The sequence below is a fragment of the Felis catus genome, chromosome A3 (genome assembly GCF_018350175.1).
Source record: "Felis catus isolate Fca126 chromosome A3, F.catus_Fca126_mat1.0, whole genome shotgun sequence".
Classification (NCBI taxonomy): domain Eukaryota; kingdom Metazoa; phylum Chordata; class Mammalia; order Carnivora; family Felidae; genus Felis; species Felis catus.
In genome coordinates this window covers 5,904,373-5,921,641 of record NC_058370.1, presented here as the reverse complement: position 1 = coordinate 5,921,641, position 17,269 = coordinate 5,904,373, and the positions used below count along the sequence as shown (strand labels likewise).

The following is a 17,269-nucleotide window of genomic DNA, read 5'->3' as shown; positions in this document are numbered from 1 at the left end:
CAGGCGAGGGAGGGCTCCCAGCGAAGGCCTCGCTCACTCGCTCGCTCAGCAGGAGAGGCCGCCGGCCACAGCCAGGGAGGAAGCTTTGTGTTGTGCTCAGAGTTCTCACAAAGGAAGGTCTCGGGCGGCTTGGAAACGGCAGGGAGACCCCGGGCCTGCCCTTTGTGGTCCAGGAAGTCGGCATGGATTCGGGGACTGACACACGGCCCCGGGGGCCTTTGGGAGGGTTGGGGCTGGGGACCCAGAGACCCCGCTTTTACGAGCACCCCCGGGCGATGCGGTGATCTCGGTGGAGGCCAGGCTGCGGGGCTCAAATTCTGATCGCAGCACTTGGTGGCTGGGGACTTCGAGTAAACGCCTTCACCTCTCTGCGCCTGCTCGGCCTGGCCAGCGGGGACCTCAGGCCGCGCCGCCGGGAGCAAAGGTGCCTGACGCAGGTGCTCGGAGAGCAGGGGCGGGACAGGAGGCGATGAGAAACCGCTCGGAGGTGAAAGTGAGCAAGAGGGGTGGAAACCGGGAAGGCAAATGACCTCACGTGCGCCGCCGCGGCCACAACACCCCTGCCCACGGGAGCCCAAAGAGGTGCCAGACGGGGGAGGCGGGCCAGCAGGTCGCTCTGAGACTGGCCTCTCGGCTTCTTCCGGAAGGTGTGGCTTTTACTTTCCTGCTCTTAGTAGACATGTGGGTACAAACCCATAGCCATCTGCAATGATTAAAACAGCAACTGACATTCACCCCTTATGAATAACAGCCTAACGAGACAGACGATTGGGAGTAGTGAGGACTGTGGTTAACGAGCGCTGTTTGGCTCCAGCCGAGAGTCTCCATGCAGGAATGCGGCCCACGGCAGGCAGGTCTGCCCATTTCTCAAGAGGAGCCAGAACTGGCGAATGGGTTTCTCACCCTCAACCTTCTAGTTTTCAAAAACCATGATGGCCATGAACTCCCTTTTTGAAGACGTATCAACACCATGCCAGGGGGCGGGGCGGGGGGTCAGGCTCGTCCGCAGGCGCATCCGGCCCTCCGGTTTGCGGCTCCGGTCTCTGGCCTGGAACTGGAACAAAAGCTGGATTGCGCATCAGGACAGTGACAGGAGGGTTTGGAAATCCCGGGGGCTGGAACTTGCTGGGAGCGGTTGTTTCGTTTGAGGCAACGGGGAAGGGCGGGCCGTCTGGCCAAGTAACAGCGGGGCTCCTAACATCCACCAGGCGACCTCTGGGTGCACTTGAAAGTGACAAAGGAACCCACGATGTTGCACGGCTGAGCGCTGCCGAACGCACGGCAAGGAGGTGGGCCCCTGGCTGCCTCCCCCGGGCCCCCACCGGTCGGTCCCTCCCCGGCTCGAGCCCAGAGCCAACAGCTTCCCCCCACCCCCCCAGCCCCGAACCACTGAAGCAATTTGCATTGGACAATGCTGGCGACGGGACCCTTGCTGCTTCGGTTTTGGGTGTGCACTTCCCCGCCCCCCCGCCCCCAGCCTGCCTTTTTTGTTTCCTTCTTGTGCCTCTCTTTTATTGGGATGACTAAATCTTTAAACTATGTTAGCAGTAAACACAGCTAATTTACCCCCCCGCCTCTCTGAAACAGCTGTTGACAGCTGCACTGTAATTCAATCAAGGATCTTTGTAGTCGAGCCTCCCCGGTTCACATTTGTGGTTCGGTCCCACCCCTCCTGCCTGGAGCCCCACACGGCTGGACCAAGTATTGACGAGCGCCCCGTTCTCCCCGGGGTCTGGCTGACGAACAGCGCGCTGATGGTGGGGGCCAAGGCGGAGAGTTCTTAGCGAACCAAGGGAGCGGCGACGTCCGGGAGTTGAGAGGGAAAGAACCCGACATCCACGGCCCCAAGAATCAGAACCAAATGTCTCCTTTTATTGAAAAGTCAAAAACCCTCTTTATTTTGTCTATTTATACAGAAAATTCGCTGAGGACCGCTCTATGCAACAGCTGAAGGTACAATGGTCTGACCGTTAATAAATAGTCTTAAATAAGAAAACAAACAGGCCGGGGGGGGGGGGGGAAGCGAACTCATCATCCTGAACGAGGGACCGAAGAAGGAGCGTGTAAAGTGAGCTTCCGATGGACATAAATAATTTCCTCTCTTTTGTAACAACTATTTACATGTTTCAATGTACAGACGATGCGAGCCAGAAGCCAGTTGGGGTACAAGTGGCCAGAAAACTTGCACCTAGAGGGAATCACACAAAAATCCCCAGATCTGCCAACAGGTAAAACAAAGCACAGCAAAGACAGTGACTCTTCCCTACTGACCGGGCCGAGTGAAGACTGCAGCCTAAGCTACTGAAGAAGAAAAATAAAAGAAGATAAAAACGGGGGCTCCGGTGTTTCCAGGAACCAACTTAATCAAGGTGGAGAAAACAATCCCCTGCTGGACGGGACTCCAGGGGCACAGGCCTCATCTGGATGAAGCCTCGTGTGGGTTAGCCTCATCTGCATAACCCTGCTCTAGACTGCCCAGAGCTCCCCAAGGCTTGTGTGGCAGCTAGTGGCTGGGTGCACAGCATTTAGGGGCCCCACTGGCCAAGGGAAGGGAGGCTCACACCAAGAGCCACGTCAGAAATGGCAACTTGGAGTTGGAACACCCGATTAGGACGTCACTCCCCAAGCGGCTTCTAGATCCTTCCATCTGAGATTGGCATCCAGCAGATCTAAACCACGTCATCTGCTGCTTACTTCAAGGGGCTGATTGTTTGCAGAGCCCTCAGCGGGGGCCACCGGGGGCCCCGGCTGGAGCCCAGACCTCAGAACGCTGCTGTCCATCTACGGCCCAACGGGGGAGCCCCCCGGGGCGGTGGCCAGCACCCCTGCCCACCCCACCCCGATCTAGAGCTGGGCTTCCTTGGCACTCCTTTAAATGGGGCCATGTTGGCTAGAGTTCAAGGTGTCGCTGCAGGTGCTGTCCCACTGGCTGTCCCATCCTCTCTGGCAAGCCACATCGAGTTTCCTACCGTGAGGAGAGCCGGGAAACCGGTCCCAAAGTCTGCCAGCACTCCACATGCCTATTTTAATCTCTGCCACCACACACACACACACACACACACACACACCCAGCTGAACGTGTTTTTCCTTCAAGGTCAACACCCCCCCTCCTGCAAGCAGAAATCTGCCGTTTCCCTGCCCGGCTAAATCTTAGATTTAGGCAAGTCCATGTAAACAGTGGGCCTCTGCAAGTCTCAGAATGAAACCAGACTGGAATGACGGGGGGGGGGGGGGGGGGTGTCTCCCCATCCTCCCCCGGCCACAGCTTCTGTTTACGAAACCAGAGTAAACCAAGAGATGGGGATAAATTGTTTAGGAAAATATATCTGTAACATCCTAACCATTTTCGTTCATTCGTTTTATTGTGACATTTATTACAGGAACTTCTGTGTTAACTCTCCTTGCGCACAGACACAACGCGCCCACGCCTCGCCGCGCCCCCTTCCTCCCGCTGCTGGGGGGCCCGGCTGAAGGGCGCTCCTAATTACCCCTGGGAACGAGTCAGCGCACGGCAGAGACTTCACAGCCAGTGATCGCGGCCGGGCCATTTCTCTTTAGATATATATTGTCTTCCTTCAGGCTTTGCCTGTAGCAGCTTGTAGGATCTTGTCCATAGGAGGCCGGTGAAAACCTGATCAAAAGGCATTCACCTCTCAAATTCCTTGACGCTCCCACACCGTTAAGGTTGGGGACGGGGGCGGGACAGGCCTCTCGAGGGGCGGCGGGTCTGCTGGTGCCTTGCCAAGGCAGGGGGTGGCGGGAGACCGAGGATCCTGAAAGAACGTGGCCCCCGAGGATCTGAGCTCCGGGGAGGGACTAGTGGCAGCCACAGGCCCGGACGACCATGTTTCTGTATTTCTTCAGGATGACGTTGGAGCTGTCGTCGAAGTAGAGCACAGAGATGGCGTTGAGCTGCGTGGGGGCACAGCACGGCTTGGGCACCGTCTCCGGGTTGATGAAGTGGACCTGGAACAAGCAAGCGGCGGCAGCGGTGAGACGCGTCGCGTCACTCCCCCCCCGGCCGCCTCGTTTCTAGAAGGATCACGAAGGCGAAACGACCGCGCGCGGGGCTCGCCCTCGGCGCTTCCTGGGCGGACATGGGACTAGCTCGGTTCTGAGAGGGCCCGTTTCCCACAGCAGGGAACCAGAGTACCGACGTCTACACAGCACACGGCTGGGAAGCGAGTGGCCGGGTGGGTCTCCACCGCGGGGCTGCCTGTACAGTGCGGAGGGCTTCGCGGGGTCTCTGGGGGGCCAGGGGCACTCGACCCCCAGCCCCAACGGCCAAAAATGTCTCCAGAACCTGTCAAATGTCCCCTGGCGGGGGGAGGGCAAAATTGCCCCAAGTGGAGACAGAATGGGCCCGCAGGCCGAATCCTGCCCACCAGCTGTTCCTGCGAATAAAGTTTTATTGGCACCTAGGGCTGCACCTGGCACACTTGAGTCTAGGACTCGCGAGGTTGAAAAGATCTACCACCTGACCCTGTCCAGAGAAAGGTGGCTGACCCCCGGGCTCACCTGCCCTGTCCAAGAAAAAGAGAAAGCAAGGCACACATGTAATTTCCCATGTTCTAGCAGCCACATGTGAAAAGATGGAAAAGAAACACGTACAATTCATTTAAATAACGTATTTAATTTAACCCAGGGTTTCAAAAATATTATCGTTGCAATACATACTTACCGTAAAGAATCATTAATGATGTATTTTGCTTTTTTTCGGTACCAAGTTTTCAAAAACTAGTGTGTATTTTTTTTTTTGTTTTTTTTTTTAATGTTTTTATTTATTTTTGAAGGAGAGAGAGGGAGGGAGAGAGACAGAGCATGTGCGGGGGAGGAGCAGAGAGAGAGGGAGACATGGAATCCGAAGCAGGCTCCGGGCTCTGAGCTGTCCGCACAGAGCCGGATGCGGGGCTCGAACCCACAAACCGTGAGATCACGAGCTGAGTTGAAGTCGGACGCTTAACCGACTGAGCCACCCAGGTGTCCGTCACCTTCTTTTAAAATTTTTTTAAAAATATTTATCTTTGGGAGAGACAGAGAGAGACAGAGCATGAGCAGGGGAGGAGCAGAGAGAGGGGGAGACATGGAATCCGAACCAGGCTCCAGGTTCTGAGCTGTTAGCACAGAGCCCGATGCGGGGCTTGAACTCACAGACCGCGAGATCATGACCTGAGCTGAAGTTGGACACTCAACCAACTGAGCCACCCAGAGGCCCCTATGTTTATTTATTCTTGAGACAGAGACAGAGCATGAACAGGGGAAGGGCAGAGAGAGAGAGAGAGGGAGACACGGAATCCGAAGCAGGCTCCGGGCTCCGAGCTGTCAGCACAGAGCCCGACGTGGGGCTCGAACCCATGAACCGCGAGATCATGACCTGAGCCGAAGTCGGACGCTCAACCGACTGAGCCACCCAGGTGCCCCTAAGTTTTTTTTTTTTTTAGTTTTGAGACACAGAGAGAGAGAGAGAGAGAGAGAAAATGCAAGTGGAGGAGGGGTGGGGAGAGAGAATCCCAGGCAGGCTCCACACCCCACAAGGAACCTGACGTGGGCTTGACCCAGAAACCGTGAGATCATGACCTGAGCTGAAACTAAGAGCTGGGTGCTTACACTGACCGAGCCAGCCAGGCGCACTCCTAGTGCGTACCGCATTGTACCGTGATGTTGATTTTTGAGGGGGGAGGGGCAGAGAGAGGGGGACAGAGGATCCCAAACGAGCTCCACGCTGACAGCAGAGAGCCCAGCGTGGGGCTCGAACTCACCAGAGATCATGGCCTGATCCGAAGTCGGATACTTAGCCGACTGGGCCACCCAGGCGCCCGTAGGGTGGGACACCTCTTGATTCAGACTGGCCCTATTTCAAGTGCTCGAGAGCCACGTGTAAATGTGGTTACCGCGTTGGAGGGTGCAGATCTAAACGATACGAGACCGTCCCGCCTCGTTAGTAGTGACAGTTAAGAGGACAAAACGGGGCGAACGCTTGGTTGGACATCATCAAGAAAGAAGGTCGGGAAGGGAGGACTGAAGACAGAGGCCGGCTGGCTGCTCAGGTTTACTGCCCTTCGTGCCCGTGGGATTCTCTGCACCCGACGGAGACCAGGGCTGGTGGCAAACAACGCCCCGGGCCTGAAGGGGCCACACAAGCGCCCCGGATGAGCGAGGCAGGCAGGGAGTCAGACGAGAGGGAAGAGTGAGGGCTGGGGCACACCGCAGGGCGGACGCGGCCAGCTGACCGCGGCCAACCAAAGCCAGCGAGTTGAATATGCCGAGTGCCCGGGACAGGCCAGGAGTCTGGTTCTTGCTTTGTTTTTATGTCAAACTTGAGGTTTCCAAGCACATGCCAAGGGAAAGCACCCTGTAGAGGCCTCCAGCCTGTGACCTCTGACATGAGCCAGCACACTTGGTAACTTTTTATGACGGACCATTTCAAACCTTACAAATCTAACCGCCCCCCCACCTCCACCCTTGAATCATTTGAAAGCAAATCCCAGACATCAGTTCATTTCCTCTGTATTTCACTAGGACTCTCGGCAGGCAAGGCTTCTCCCCCCACCCCCTTTTATTTTTTTAATGTTTTTTTTTTTTTTTGAGACAGAGAGAGACAGAGCATGAGCAGGGGAGGGGCAGGGAGAGAGGGAGACACAGAATCCGAAGCAGGCTCCAGGCTCCGAGCTGTCAGCACCGAGCCCGACGCGGGGCTCGAACTCACGGACCGCGAGATCGTGACCTGAGCCGAAGTCGGACGCTCCACCGACTGCGCCACCCAGGCGCCCCTCCCACCCCCTTTTAAACATGACCACAGAAGCATCTTTTCGGAATAATCGAAGGGCTCGCTCTGATCCCAGAGTTTCCTCGTGACGAGCGGACGGGGCGGGTGGTCACAGGACGGCTAGGCTCCTGTTGTGTGGGCCATGAAGCAGGGGTCGGAGGGTAGAGTTAGACCCATGGCAGCCCGGGAGACCCCCGGGGCACCTCCCAGGGGCTTCAGGACAGGACCTTAGGGGGCACGTGGGCGCCAAGGAACAGGGTGGGGGCACTATTCATTTCCAGCCCGAGGACTTTCAATCCTGAACAGGGCTCCGGAGTTTACTGCTGGGGGAGGAAGGACCTTGCAAAAGCATTGCTAAAAAGAAGAGGCCTTCTTTCAAACATGCACCAGGGGTCCCAGTGCTGGGCACCCTGGTAAGAGCTTAGCTTATTCTCACACTGAATCCTCCAGTGACCCCAGGGAAGTTCCACCTGAAAGGCCCCCCGCCACCCCATCTCTCTGTCCTATCGTCCTGTCTGCCACCTTCCTGTCCCTTACTCCTCTCAGGCTTCCTCATTTGTCTACTTGACCGTTTCTCTCCCTGGAAACCGAGGCCCCGAAGGCAAGGACCCCATCTGTGCCGTTCCCTGCGGTGGCCGCTGTTCCCTGCGGTGGCCGCTGTTCCCAGCCCGGGTCTACACGCAGGAGATGCTCAGGAGATGCCCTAGGATGGCTGAACCCCCAGAGTTCAAGGGTAGGAGGGAAAGACGTGAACTCGGAAAGGGGACAGGCTCTTGAGCCAGCATGAGCCAAGGGAAGCACGGATTTGGGGGGTCGGGGAAGGACCTATGGACGCGGGGTAGACGTGCGGACAGCCAAGAACAGTCCCCCAGACAGAGGCAGGACCAGGGCCGACTTCCCCATTAGGCACAGTGACCGCTGTCCGAGATGCCTTTAGGAGCCCAGGAAACTGTTCTCGCTTCTTTCAAAACTGGGAGAAATACATGAACTTTAGGGTCAGAGGTTGCTGTACACGTTGTTATGCCGGTGCCATTGTAGAAGAGTATTCTTAATCTTTTTTTTTTTTTTCTTTATGGACGAAGGGGCCCAGGCGGGATGGGGTGGGGGCCCCAGCCTGGGGGAGCCCGAGGCAGGGTCCGGCCGCCCCGATGGCGGGCGGGCCGCACTCACCAGCGTCTGCACGATGGCGTGGTTGGTGGCATTCATGTAGGAGTTCAGAGGGAAGGCACACTCCCCCTCGCAGTAGTAAGCAGCATAGCCTTCGGGAGCGATGATCCAGTCCTGTGGGCGAGAGAGGGCGAATGAGGGCGAGTGAGAGCCCCGTACGGCCCACCAACCTCCACATCCAAACCGCCTCCTGCGGGCCACACTCCGCACTCCCGGGCACAAAGACCCGGCCCCGCTCCGTCCCGCGCAGCGGGGGTCCTGCTGGAGCAGGAGAAACTGATGATGATGCGCTTTCACGGTCCCCACTGAACGCAGAATGGAGGAAAGACCACCCGGGGGCTGGGCTGAGTCCGGAACGGACGCTCGCACGGCTTTGTGGGAAGGTGGCACGACCGAGGGGACGTCCACGTTAGCACTGCCAGGTGGTGACACGTTGGCGGTCTGCGTTCGGCGAAACCTCCGTCTGCCAGTTCGCCACGTGGGGCACAGACGGATAATCACCCACCACGGGGAGAATAGATAGAGGACCGTGTAGACGAGCCAGCCCAGCCGCCCGGTGCACGCGAGCGGCTTGGTGAAGGATGCGTGGCCGTGCCTGCCTTTACGGTCGGGTGAGCACAGCACTACCGTCCCAGCAATACCCACACCCCTCCCTGACTCAAGTCCATGGATTCTTCCAGCAGCGGAGTCTGGGGCTCGGTTCCAGCCCGGCCGGGTGCCCCGTGGAGCACGGGAGCCGTGAGTACGAGGGCCAGAACCAGGGGAGGGCTCCACGCTGGCCGTGGGCCAGTGCCTTGAAGGTGCGCTTGGGAGCGGTCCCCAGGGAAGGGCCTGGCCTCGCCCACCGAACCACAAGTTCCCTGAGGGGAGAACGAAATCGGTGGCCTTGGTGATCTCAACGCCCCATGGGGGAGCCGAGCTCCACGAGGGCGGGCACGCTGTTCACGCTCACGGCTGTGTCTCTGGTGCCCGGAAGAGGGCCCAGGATGTCGGAGACACTCACAAGCAATCACGAGAGCGGATGACCCTCATGCCCGTCCTCGGATACACCCCCTGCCCTTCACCCCACTCCATCCAAATGGTTCCGGAGGGAGCAGTCATGGTCCCAGGACGTGACCTCATCCCCCAAACAGCCGACCGGTTCAGGATCAAGCACCCGACCCGAGCTGGCTCCGTCAACTCCCTGCCCTGCGCAACTGAATCACGGAAGGGGGAGGGAGGGACAGACAGGGCAGGAGGTGGGGGCCGGCCCTCCAGGCAGCTGTGCTCTGGCACACGGGCTCCCCCGCGTCTGAGAGCAGCCAGCCAGCCGCAGGCTGGAAATGGAGTCCACGTGGAGAACGAGGCTCAGGGTCCGGAGCGTTTGGGCTGCTGGTTCTAGCTTGCGTCCTGACTCCATTCCTGCTCTTGCATCTCACGAGGCGTCCCTGCATCCTTCACCTGGATTCTCTACCCTAGCGAGGGCCCTCGAGGCTGGAGTCTCAAGTCGAGTAGGTGAGAAACCTGACCCACCGTACGTGTGGGACCCAGCCCTCACCGCCCTGGCGGGGGAGCCTGGGGGAGCCCAGCCCAGAGCCCGCACCATCGGGCAGACCCAGCCGACCGCCCTTACCTGCCAGCCCAGGTCGCGGAAGCTGACGTACAGCTCATGCTTCTTACAGGCCTGCCTCTGGTCACTGCTGCTGTTTTCTGCATTGACGGGAAGCAGAGGGGCAGGGCAGGGGGTGGGGAGGGAAGGAAACACGCGCGCGTTAGAGTTCCCTCGGTCGCAGGCAATGGCGTGAGCACGGTCAGACTCAGAAAGCTGGCGGGCGACCTTTCGGACGCAGAAGCCGTCCGAGTACCCGCAGCCTTAAAACTCACTTCCGTCCCCGACGAACGGCCCACGCGAGACGTGCCCGCCTTCCCGCTCTACCTGAGCCCCTGCCACGCCCTGGACCCTCTGCGGACCCCGGGCGTCTTTGTCCACGCGTGTTGTTCAGACGCAGACACGGGCCCAGATTCCCTGCGGGAATCAAACTACGGCCACAGGCCGCCGTGCTGGTCCCGGGAGCCCGCTCAAGGGGTCTGCTTCCGTGAGGCCCGCCCACTGGCGAGGCTCACCCTGCAAGAAAGGGCACGACGGGGCGCAGACGGGGCCTGGGACAAGGCCCCCACCACCAGGAAGAAAGGAGAGGGCAGGAAGTCAGATCCCACTGACCTCCCAGAAGAACATTCTCCTGAGGCTGCTTTGAGGAGTCAAAACTATGCGCTGGGGTTTTCCGGAAGTATGTAAGGGTTGTTGGCATTTGGGTTAGGGCCTGAGCACTTGTGAACACGCAGAAACCCTCGGCTTTCTCTCTCTCAATCGCGCGCGCTCTCTCTCTCTCTCATTCTCTCTCTCACATACACACACACTCACTCTGTTGCTACTGCAACATCATCTTCTATCCTGCAGCCCCAGGGATCGTTTTCCTTAACCATGCCTTGTCTCTCTCCCACCTAAAACTTTCTAGCATGCTTCGAGCAACATCTCTCAACTCCTGCCCTTGGCCTGTCAGGTCCTATGGAACCCGGATTCCTAAACCATCAACCACTAAGCTCTAATCACACCGGCCTTCTTTCTGTGCTGTGAATCTAATGCCAAGCCTGTCTCTGCCTCAGGGCCTTTGCACTTGCTGTTCTCTGCACCTGAAATGTTTCTTGTGATCTTTGTATGTCTGGATCTACTTGATATTGAAGCCTGTTCGAATGTCACCCCTTCAAAAAGGTCTTGCGAGGTCACCATTGGATTCCCAGAGCCCAGTGACCACTGATATTTGTGTAATTAACGCACAACTAAAGGAGAGGTTAGTGCCCCAGCTTCTGTCCATTGCTGTGATGCCTCCAGGCCTAAGTGTCCCAGAAGGTAACGAAACCAGTGAATGAGAGACACAAGGAGGAACCGGGGCTGCCTGCTCACCTGGCCCGTACCTGGGAGGCTTCCAGATGTACCCCGTTCCCGCTGCCTGGTCAGGCCTCTCAGACGGCCAGGGGAGTGGCCCTCGTGGTGGCCTCAGGTGCTCCCGGCACCCCCCGCCCCGGTTGAGAACCCAGGACTGAGCTCACCAGCTCATTTTCCACCCTTGGAGTGAGGACTGGTTCAGGTAAGAGCGAACGGCCCGATCCAAGCCGACAGCACGTGGATGGAAGCGTGCTGGGGGCTTCTGGAAAAAGTCTCCTGATTCCTAAGAAAGACGCATGGGATACGGTGCTCAGCTCTTCCCCCCTATCACCCGGGAGCAGAAGAGGAATGAAGCCTGATGGCTCCACGCGGCCACAGCCTTGAGAAGAAGCCAACTCGGAACACAGAAGGGCAAGGCCGAAAAAGCCGGGCTTCCACTGTCGTTGACTTTGTGGACCCACCAACCCTCGCGCCCACCCGGCCCTGGCACCGCGAGCCGATGGCTTCCCTGGCGGCTGACGCCACTTGATCTGTGCTTCTGAGACTTGCGGCCAAACCACCCAGCGGGTCCTACCTAGGAAGGTGCGTCCCGGTGTGGGGCTGGTGGTCAGCTGGAGCCCAGGTACAGACCCCGGAGGTGTAGACCCCAGAGCGCACCGGCTCCCAAGTGGAGTCTGACCAGTGGGTGTGGACCAGGGAAGGGGGTGGTGCCCCTCCAGCTGTGGAGTCACATCCCGGTTCTCCCAGACCTTGGGCTCCTCGTTCGCCGAGGATCCAGTGCCTACTGGGGCGGCCTCGAACGTTCAAATCAGTCTCGCACAACACTCGGCTCATAACAAGCTGCTGATCCTTATCCTTCCGGCCCACCTGCGAGGGAGGGGCCTGCTCCTGAAGCCAAGACTTCGCTGCTGCCTTGAATTTAAATGATCATAAAAAACACTACAGGGGCGCCTGGGTGGCGCAGTCGGTTGAGCGTCCGACTTCAGCCAGGTCACGATCTCGCGGTCCGGGAGTTCGAGCCCCGCGTCGGGCTCTGGGCTGATGGCTCGGAGCCTGGAGCCTGTTTCCGATTCTGTCTCTCCCTCTCTCTCTGCCCCTCCCCCGTTCATGCTCTGTCTCTCTCTGTCCCAAAAATAAATAAAAACGTTGAGAAAAAATAAATTAAAAAAAAAAACACTACACACGATCTTCATTCACACAGACACCCTTCAGCCATTTAAAGCGAATGCCTTGTTTCCTCCAAATCCCACGACACGCCCCTTTGGCAAGAAGCGAAACGTCCACCAGTTTTCCGCCTTCCTCTGATCCGCGAGAATTCTCCCCGTGTGGCTTCTGGGTTCATGGGAAATAGTCAGATAAAAAGGGTATCACTGAATTCCCTTCCCTGGACCTCAACTTCCCCATCTGGGAAGTGGGTGGGGTGGCTCTCTAGGAAGTCACATGTGGCAGCCAGCAGATCGGGAAACCCCCTCGGACACCCGCAAGACATTACGCTGTCCCAGACACCCCAAACATACGGCCACCTGGGCCACCCCGAGGCGGAGAACAAATCTAAAGCGAAATGGAGGGGGGCGGGAGTGAGGATGGGAAGGACAAAAGAGAAGGAAGAATGGGTCGGGCTGGCAGAGCAATACTGGACGAGAGGAGGAGGAGGGAGGGCAGGGGGAGGGCGGCAGAGGGCACAGAAATCAGAAAGCGGTCTCGGACGGGCTTTCCGGAAACGCTTAGGTGACCAGCCCGTGTTCACGGCTGGGCGGGTTAATCGCACGCGACTTCCACCTTCGTCGGCCTCTGTGAATATTCCCGATTTTATACATATCTTTATAGTCCAGGAAAGCAATTTTTATTTTCTATTTTTTTTTTAAGTTTATTGATTTATTTTGAGAGCGAGCGGGCGAGCGCGCACGCAAGCATGGGGGAGGGGCGGAGAGAGAGGGAGAGAGAGAAGCCCACGCGGGCTCTGCCCTGGCCGTGCAGAGCCTGACTCGGGGCTCGAACTCACACACCGTTGAGATCGTGACCCGAGCCGAAACCAAGAGTCGGCGGCTCAACCGACCGAGCCACCCAGGCGCCCAGGAAGGCAGCTTTTAAAGATTTACAAACCGGTGAGAAAAACCGCGTTGGACCGAGCACGACAGAGACTCGGAGCTACAGAAATGACCTCGGGGGGGGGGGGGGGACACAGTGTCACTGCCTGGTGCCTCATTCATTCATTCATTCATTCACTGATGCCATCTGTTCCTGGGGGTCTGTCTACTAGTTTGCGGCCACTGTTCTAGGCATTAGAGCGACAGGCGCCAACAAAACAAAGCCCTGTCCCGGGCGCCTACGCCTTCCAGTGACAGACAGATGATCAATCAGTGGGTCAGCTTGAGTTGTGTCCTGTCGAGGAGAGCAGTAAGGCCGGAGAGGGGGTGTGTCGCCAGGGGGCCCTGCGACGGAGGGTCCTCACAGAAGGCCCTTGGGAGGAAGTGACATTTGCACGAGAACCGAAAGGGAGTGAGAGTCCGCCAGAGAGGCATCCCAAGGAGGAACGTTCCAGCCCGAGGACGCAGAAGGAGAGGGAGGAGCGTGCCGTCCGTGACCGCGAAGGTCAGCGAGAACCCTGACAGCCCCAGGAGCCGACACACGGACAGAGGGCCCGGCACCAGAACCTTCCAGGAGCGAGGAGGGGTGAGCGGGGCTCAGCAGCAGGCAGTGTGGACGGGGCAGAAGGCGGGCCTTGCTGGCCGAGCTCCGAGGGGTGGCTGGGAGGACAGAGCAGCAGCGGGGGGTCGGGCTCCCCCTTCCCCACCTCTGGGCCTGGCAGCCGGAGGGCCGAGAGAGGGAACCGGCTACGGGGGTCCTCTGGAGGGCCAAGTGGCACTCAACACGTGACGGTCGAGGTCAAGGGAGCCATCAGAGAAGAGCCCCAGAAACCGACCGGGCCATTCGCAATGCCGTCCGGAATGCAGAGCGGAAATGCAAAGATGGCCTCCATTGCTGTGGCAGTGCCCGTGGCCACAGGCAGCAATTTCAATGCACAGGCCTCCCTCCCCGCCTTCCCTGTAGGGAGCCGGAAGGTAGAGGGGAGGGAGGAGGAGCCTCCCCTCAGCCCAGTGACGCGTGGAGCAGCCTGAACGAGACAGAGGACTGAGCGCGTTAACTTGGGACAGGGGCGCGGCTACGAAGCTTTATGTCGAGCGCCCTCGCTGCTGGCTGCTCCATGTCCTGGGTAACGGAGGATCCGAAGCTACGCGAGGCTCGGTGAGGAGAAGGTGCCAGCATCGATTAGTAATGTCTGCCACGAGCAGAGGAAGGGCGAGGGTCGGCCCGAGTGCCACGTTCCCCAATCCTGTCTTAAAGCGAAGCAATGATATCTGGCTTGATGTTGAAACCCAAGGCCCAACAGACCAAGGCTGCGAGCAGCGTGTGAGGCCAGCTGTAGGTGTAAGAGGTGGGGGGGGGGGGGGGGGCGCGGTCACCAGCCCTGCCACCAGAGACCCAGACACCTGCACTGTAACTCCGGGCCTCCTTGGATCGCTGGGCTGCTCGGGGAGAAAGCGGTCAGAGGTCCTGGTTCAAGATGACCGCGTGTTAGCAGAAAGGCTAGGACAGGGGAGAAGAGATGACTCCCAGCTCCCCTGTCCCTCTGGTCTGCCCTATCCCCCCGAACCCCACACGGCTTCATCCGCCTCCACCGGCCCCTGCCTGAGCGGCTGACAAGTTACACACCCCCCCCCCCAGGTCATCTGGTGGAGCTGCCTAATTACCAGGGGGGTGGGGAGAAGACAGTCGAAGGGAGGCCAGGGACCCAGGCTCTCCATCCCCAACCACACCGTCTACGAGCAGTAGAAGGCTCTGGGGTGTATGTAGGGGGGAAGGGGGGGATGAGCCTGCAGGAGAGAAAGCTCCGTGGTGGACAGCAGGCTGGAGCATGTGGGCCCCCGGCACACGAAGGGCTGCGTAGGAGAGAGAATTCAGCTTGTAGGGCCCTAGAGCAGGATTCCCAGCCCAGCACGTGGGGCCAAGCACTTCAAAAGGCGTGAATGAATGTGCTCACACATTCAGCCATTCTGGTTTACCAAGTCTGTTGGGGTGGGGCGGGGCGGGGGGAGGCCTTGCTCTGGCTTTTAAATTAAATGTCCAGGAAGGGTTTAGATGAACTTCAAAAGGGGCCAGGAAGTAGAAAGCCCCGGGAAGGAGGCAGACCGCAAGCAAGCTAGAAGAGGTGCCACGTGAGGTAGTGAGAGCCCCGTCCTGGGGGTTATGTAAGTGGAGACCTGATGAGTGGTTGGGGAGGATGCAGTGGGGGAAACCGGGTGTCGAATTCTAAGACTTTGAGGCCTGGTCCCTCTTCCTTCCCTCCTGAGGCACACCTGCGTGTCGGCTGGCAAGGAATCTGCCCGTGCTTCCTGCCTGGCTGATATGGAAAGACATCTAACGGGGGTCCCTACTCTGACACCCCACCCTGCTCCTTGCCATTCCCAGAACAGCCAGAATGATTCTCATCACCCCTGCCCCCACCTGCCCCCCATCGTAGCTTAAAACTCCGCCAAGGCTTCCAAATTTGCTTTGGATGAAGTTCAAACTCAAGACGGGGCTCCCAAGAGCCTGATATGGCTCACCTTGCCAGCCCCGCTGTCCCCTGGTCCTCCCCCATGGCCTCCCCCCCATGGCCTCTCTCTCCCCTCGAAGGCGCCCTGTCGCCTCCCGCCAGAAGTCTCTGTGCCCGCTCCCTGGGTTACCCTGGTCCAGCCGACCCAGCCAGGCCTCAAGGGCACCTGCTGGTCCCAGAGCTCTTGGGGGACAGTCTTCCCTGAAGTCCCCTCCCCCAATGCATCCGTCCCTAGTCACCACCCCCTGCCTCTCAGGCCTGTTAGTAAGTGTGCCTGGGAGCGGCAGCCACCTCCAGCCTGGCCCAAACCCCGAGGACGAACGGTGGCTGGGCTTTCCCCACTGAACCCCCGTCCCCAGGGCCGGCATAGAGGAGGCTTCCAATGCGAAGGAAGGGATCCAGTTGTTGGATGTTTATTTATTTTTGAACGAGGCAGAATGTGAGTAGGGGAGGGGCAGAGAGAGAGGGAGACAGAATCCGAAGCAGGCTCCAGGCTCCGAGCTGTCAGCACAGAGTCGGACGCGGGGCTCAAACTCACAATCTATGAGATCATGACCTGAGCGGACGTTTAACCGCTTAACCGACTGAGCCACCCAGGCGCCCCCCGGTTGCTGGATTTTAATTAGGGGGCATGACAGACCCTTTTGAGAAGCCTGAAAACGGATGGATCCAACTGCCAGAAAAGATTCCCTGCAAATCCCTGCACATGGTCTCCAGGGCCACTGGAGTCCATCCAGGGGCCCCTGGGGGGTCAGGAAACCCGACTCTGAAAGCTTTACCAAGCACAGCAACCATTCCTTTCTTCTTCGAGAAGGAAAAGGAACAGACACTTAAAAACTGGTTACATGAGGCCAAAGAAGCTAATGACAATACGGGGTCAATCTGGGGGTCGGGGCCGCTCTGCCGGCTTACCACCCTATTTCTGAACACCCCCGTGATCCCCCCGCATGCTTCTCGGGCCAGCTCCGGGCCCAGCGGCGGGCAGAGCCGATGAGCTCAGCTCAGAGCTCCCCACGCGGCGGGCAGGCTGGTCCCTGCTGCAGACCCTGCCTGCCCTGCCCCGCAGCCCACCCAGAGCTCCGTGGTGGCCTCGGGGGGACGTGTTCCGGCACATCCGTCTGCTGAGTCAACCGCTCTGCAAATACGGTGGCTGGGTCTCCTGTGGCTGCTTCAACAAATCAGCACAAACACGGCGGCTGAAAACACCACTTTATAAGCTTCTAGCTCTGTAACTCAGAAAGTGCGTCACAGGCCTCGGCGGGGCCTCGTTCCTCCTGGAGGCTCAGGGGGACCTCTGTTTCCTGGTCTCTTCCAGCTTCGAAAAGCCCGCCTTCGCGACGTGTGCCCCACCCCGCCTCCAGCTTCAAAGCCAGTGACATCGCGCCTCGCCGCCCCTCTGACTCGGGGAGAGATTCCCCCCCTTTAAGGACCCACGTGATGACAGCACGGCGCCGGGCCCACCTGGACCGTCCAGGCTTCTCTATCCTAAGGTCAGCTGATTAGCAACCTGGATTCTATCGGCAGCCTTGGTCCCGTTGGCCACGTAAGGAAACAGTCACCAGTTCTGGTGATTAAGGACACGGACATCGGAGGCCTGGCGGGGGCGGGGGGGGGGCATTATTCTGCAAACAGTTTCCTGAGGAGCCAAGGGATACCCCTTGGAGAGCAGCGCACCCAGCCAAGGCGAGGGGGACGGGGCACAAGCTGGGCTCCTCGGAGGCGGTGGGTCATTTCTGCAGCCCACTGGGGACGTGGTCTGCGGGCCAACTTAATTTATTTGCAATTTTCTTTTTGCTCTGGGGGAAAAATCAAGAAG

The 17,269-nt window shown here is 58.8% G+C and overlaps 1 protein-coding gene across 3 annotated transcripts in view; it reads right to left on the bottom strand.

The window, feature by feature from the left end:
* Positions 1–17,269, bottom strand: part of BMP7 (bone morphogenetic protein 7) — a 168,079-nt gene that overhangs the window by 72,156 nt on the left and 78,654 nt on the right. For 2 of the 3 annotated variants that reach the window (XM_045053460.1, XM_011280760.4), the window contains 3 exons: positions 9,546–9,622; positions 7,937–8,047; positions 1,852–3,966 (listed from right to left, as the gene is read on the bottom strand). In XM_045053460.1, the coding sequence (XP_044909395.1) occupies positions 3,817–3,966; positions 7,937–8,047; positions 9,546–9,622 (338 nt within the window). In that variant the 3' untranslated portion in view covers positions 1,852–3,816. Of the gene's footprint in view, positions 1–1,851; positions 3,967–7,936; positions 8,048–9,545; positions 9,623–17,269 lie in introns of those variants that run through there. The other variant, XM_045053459.1, reaches the window with a different exon arrangement.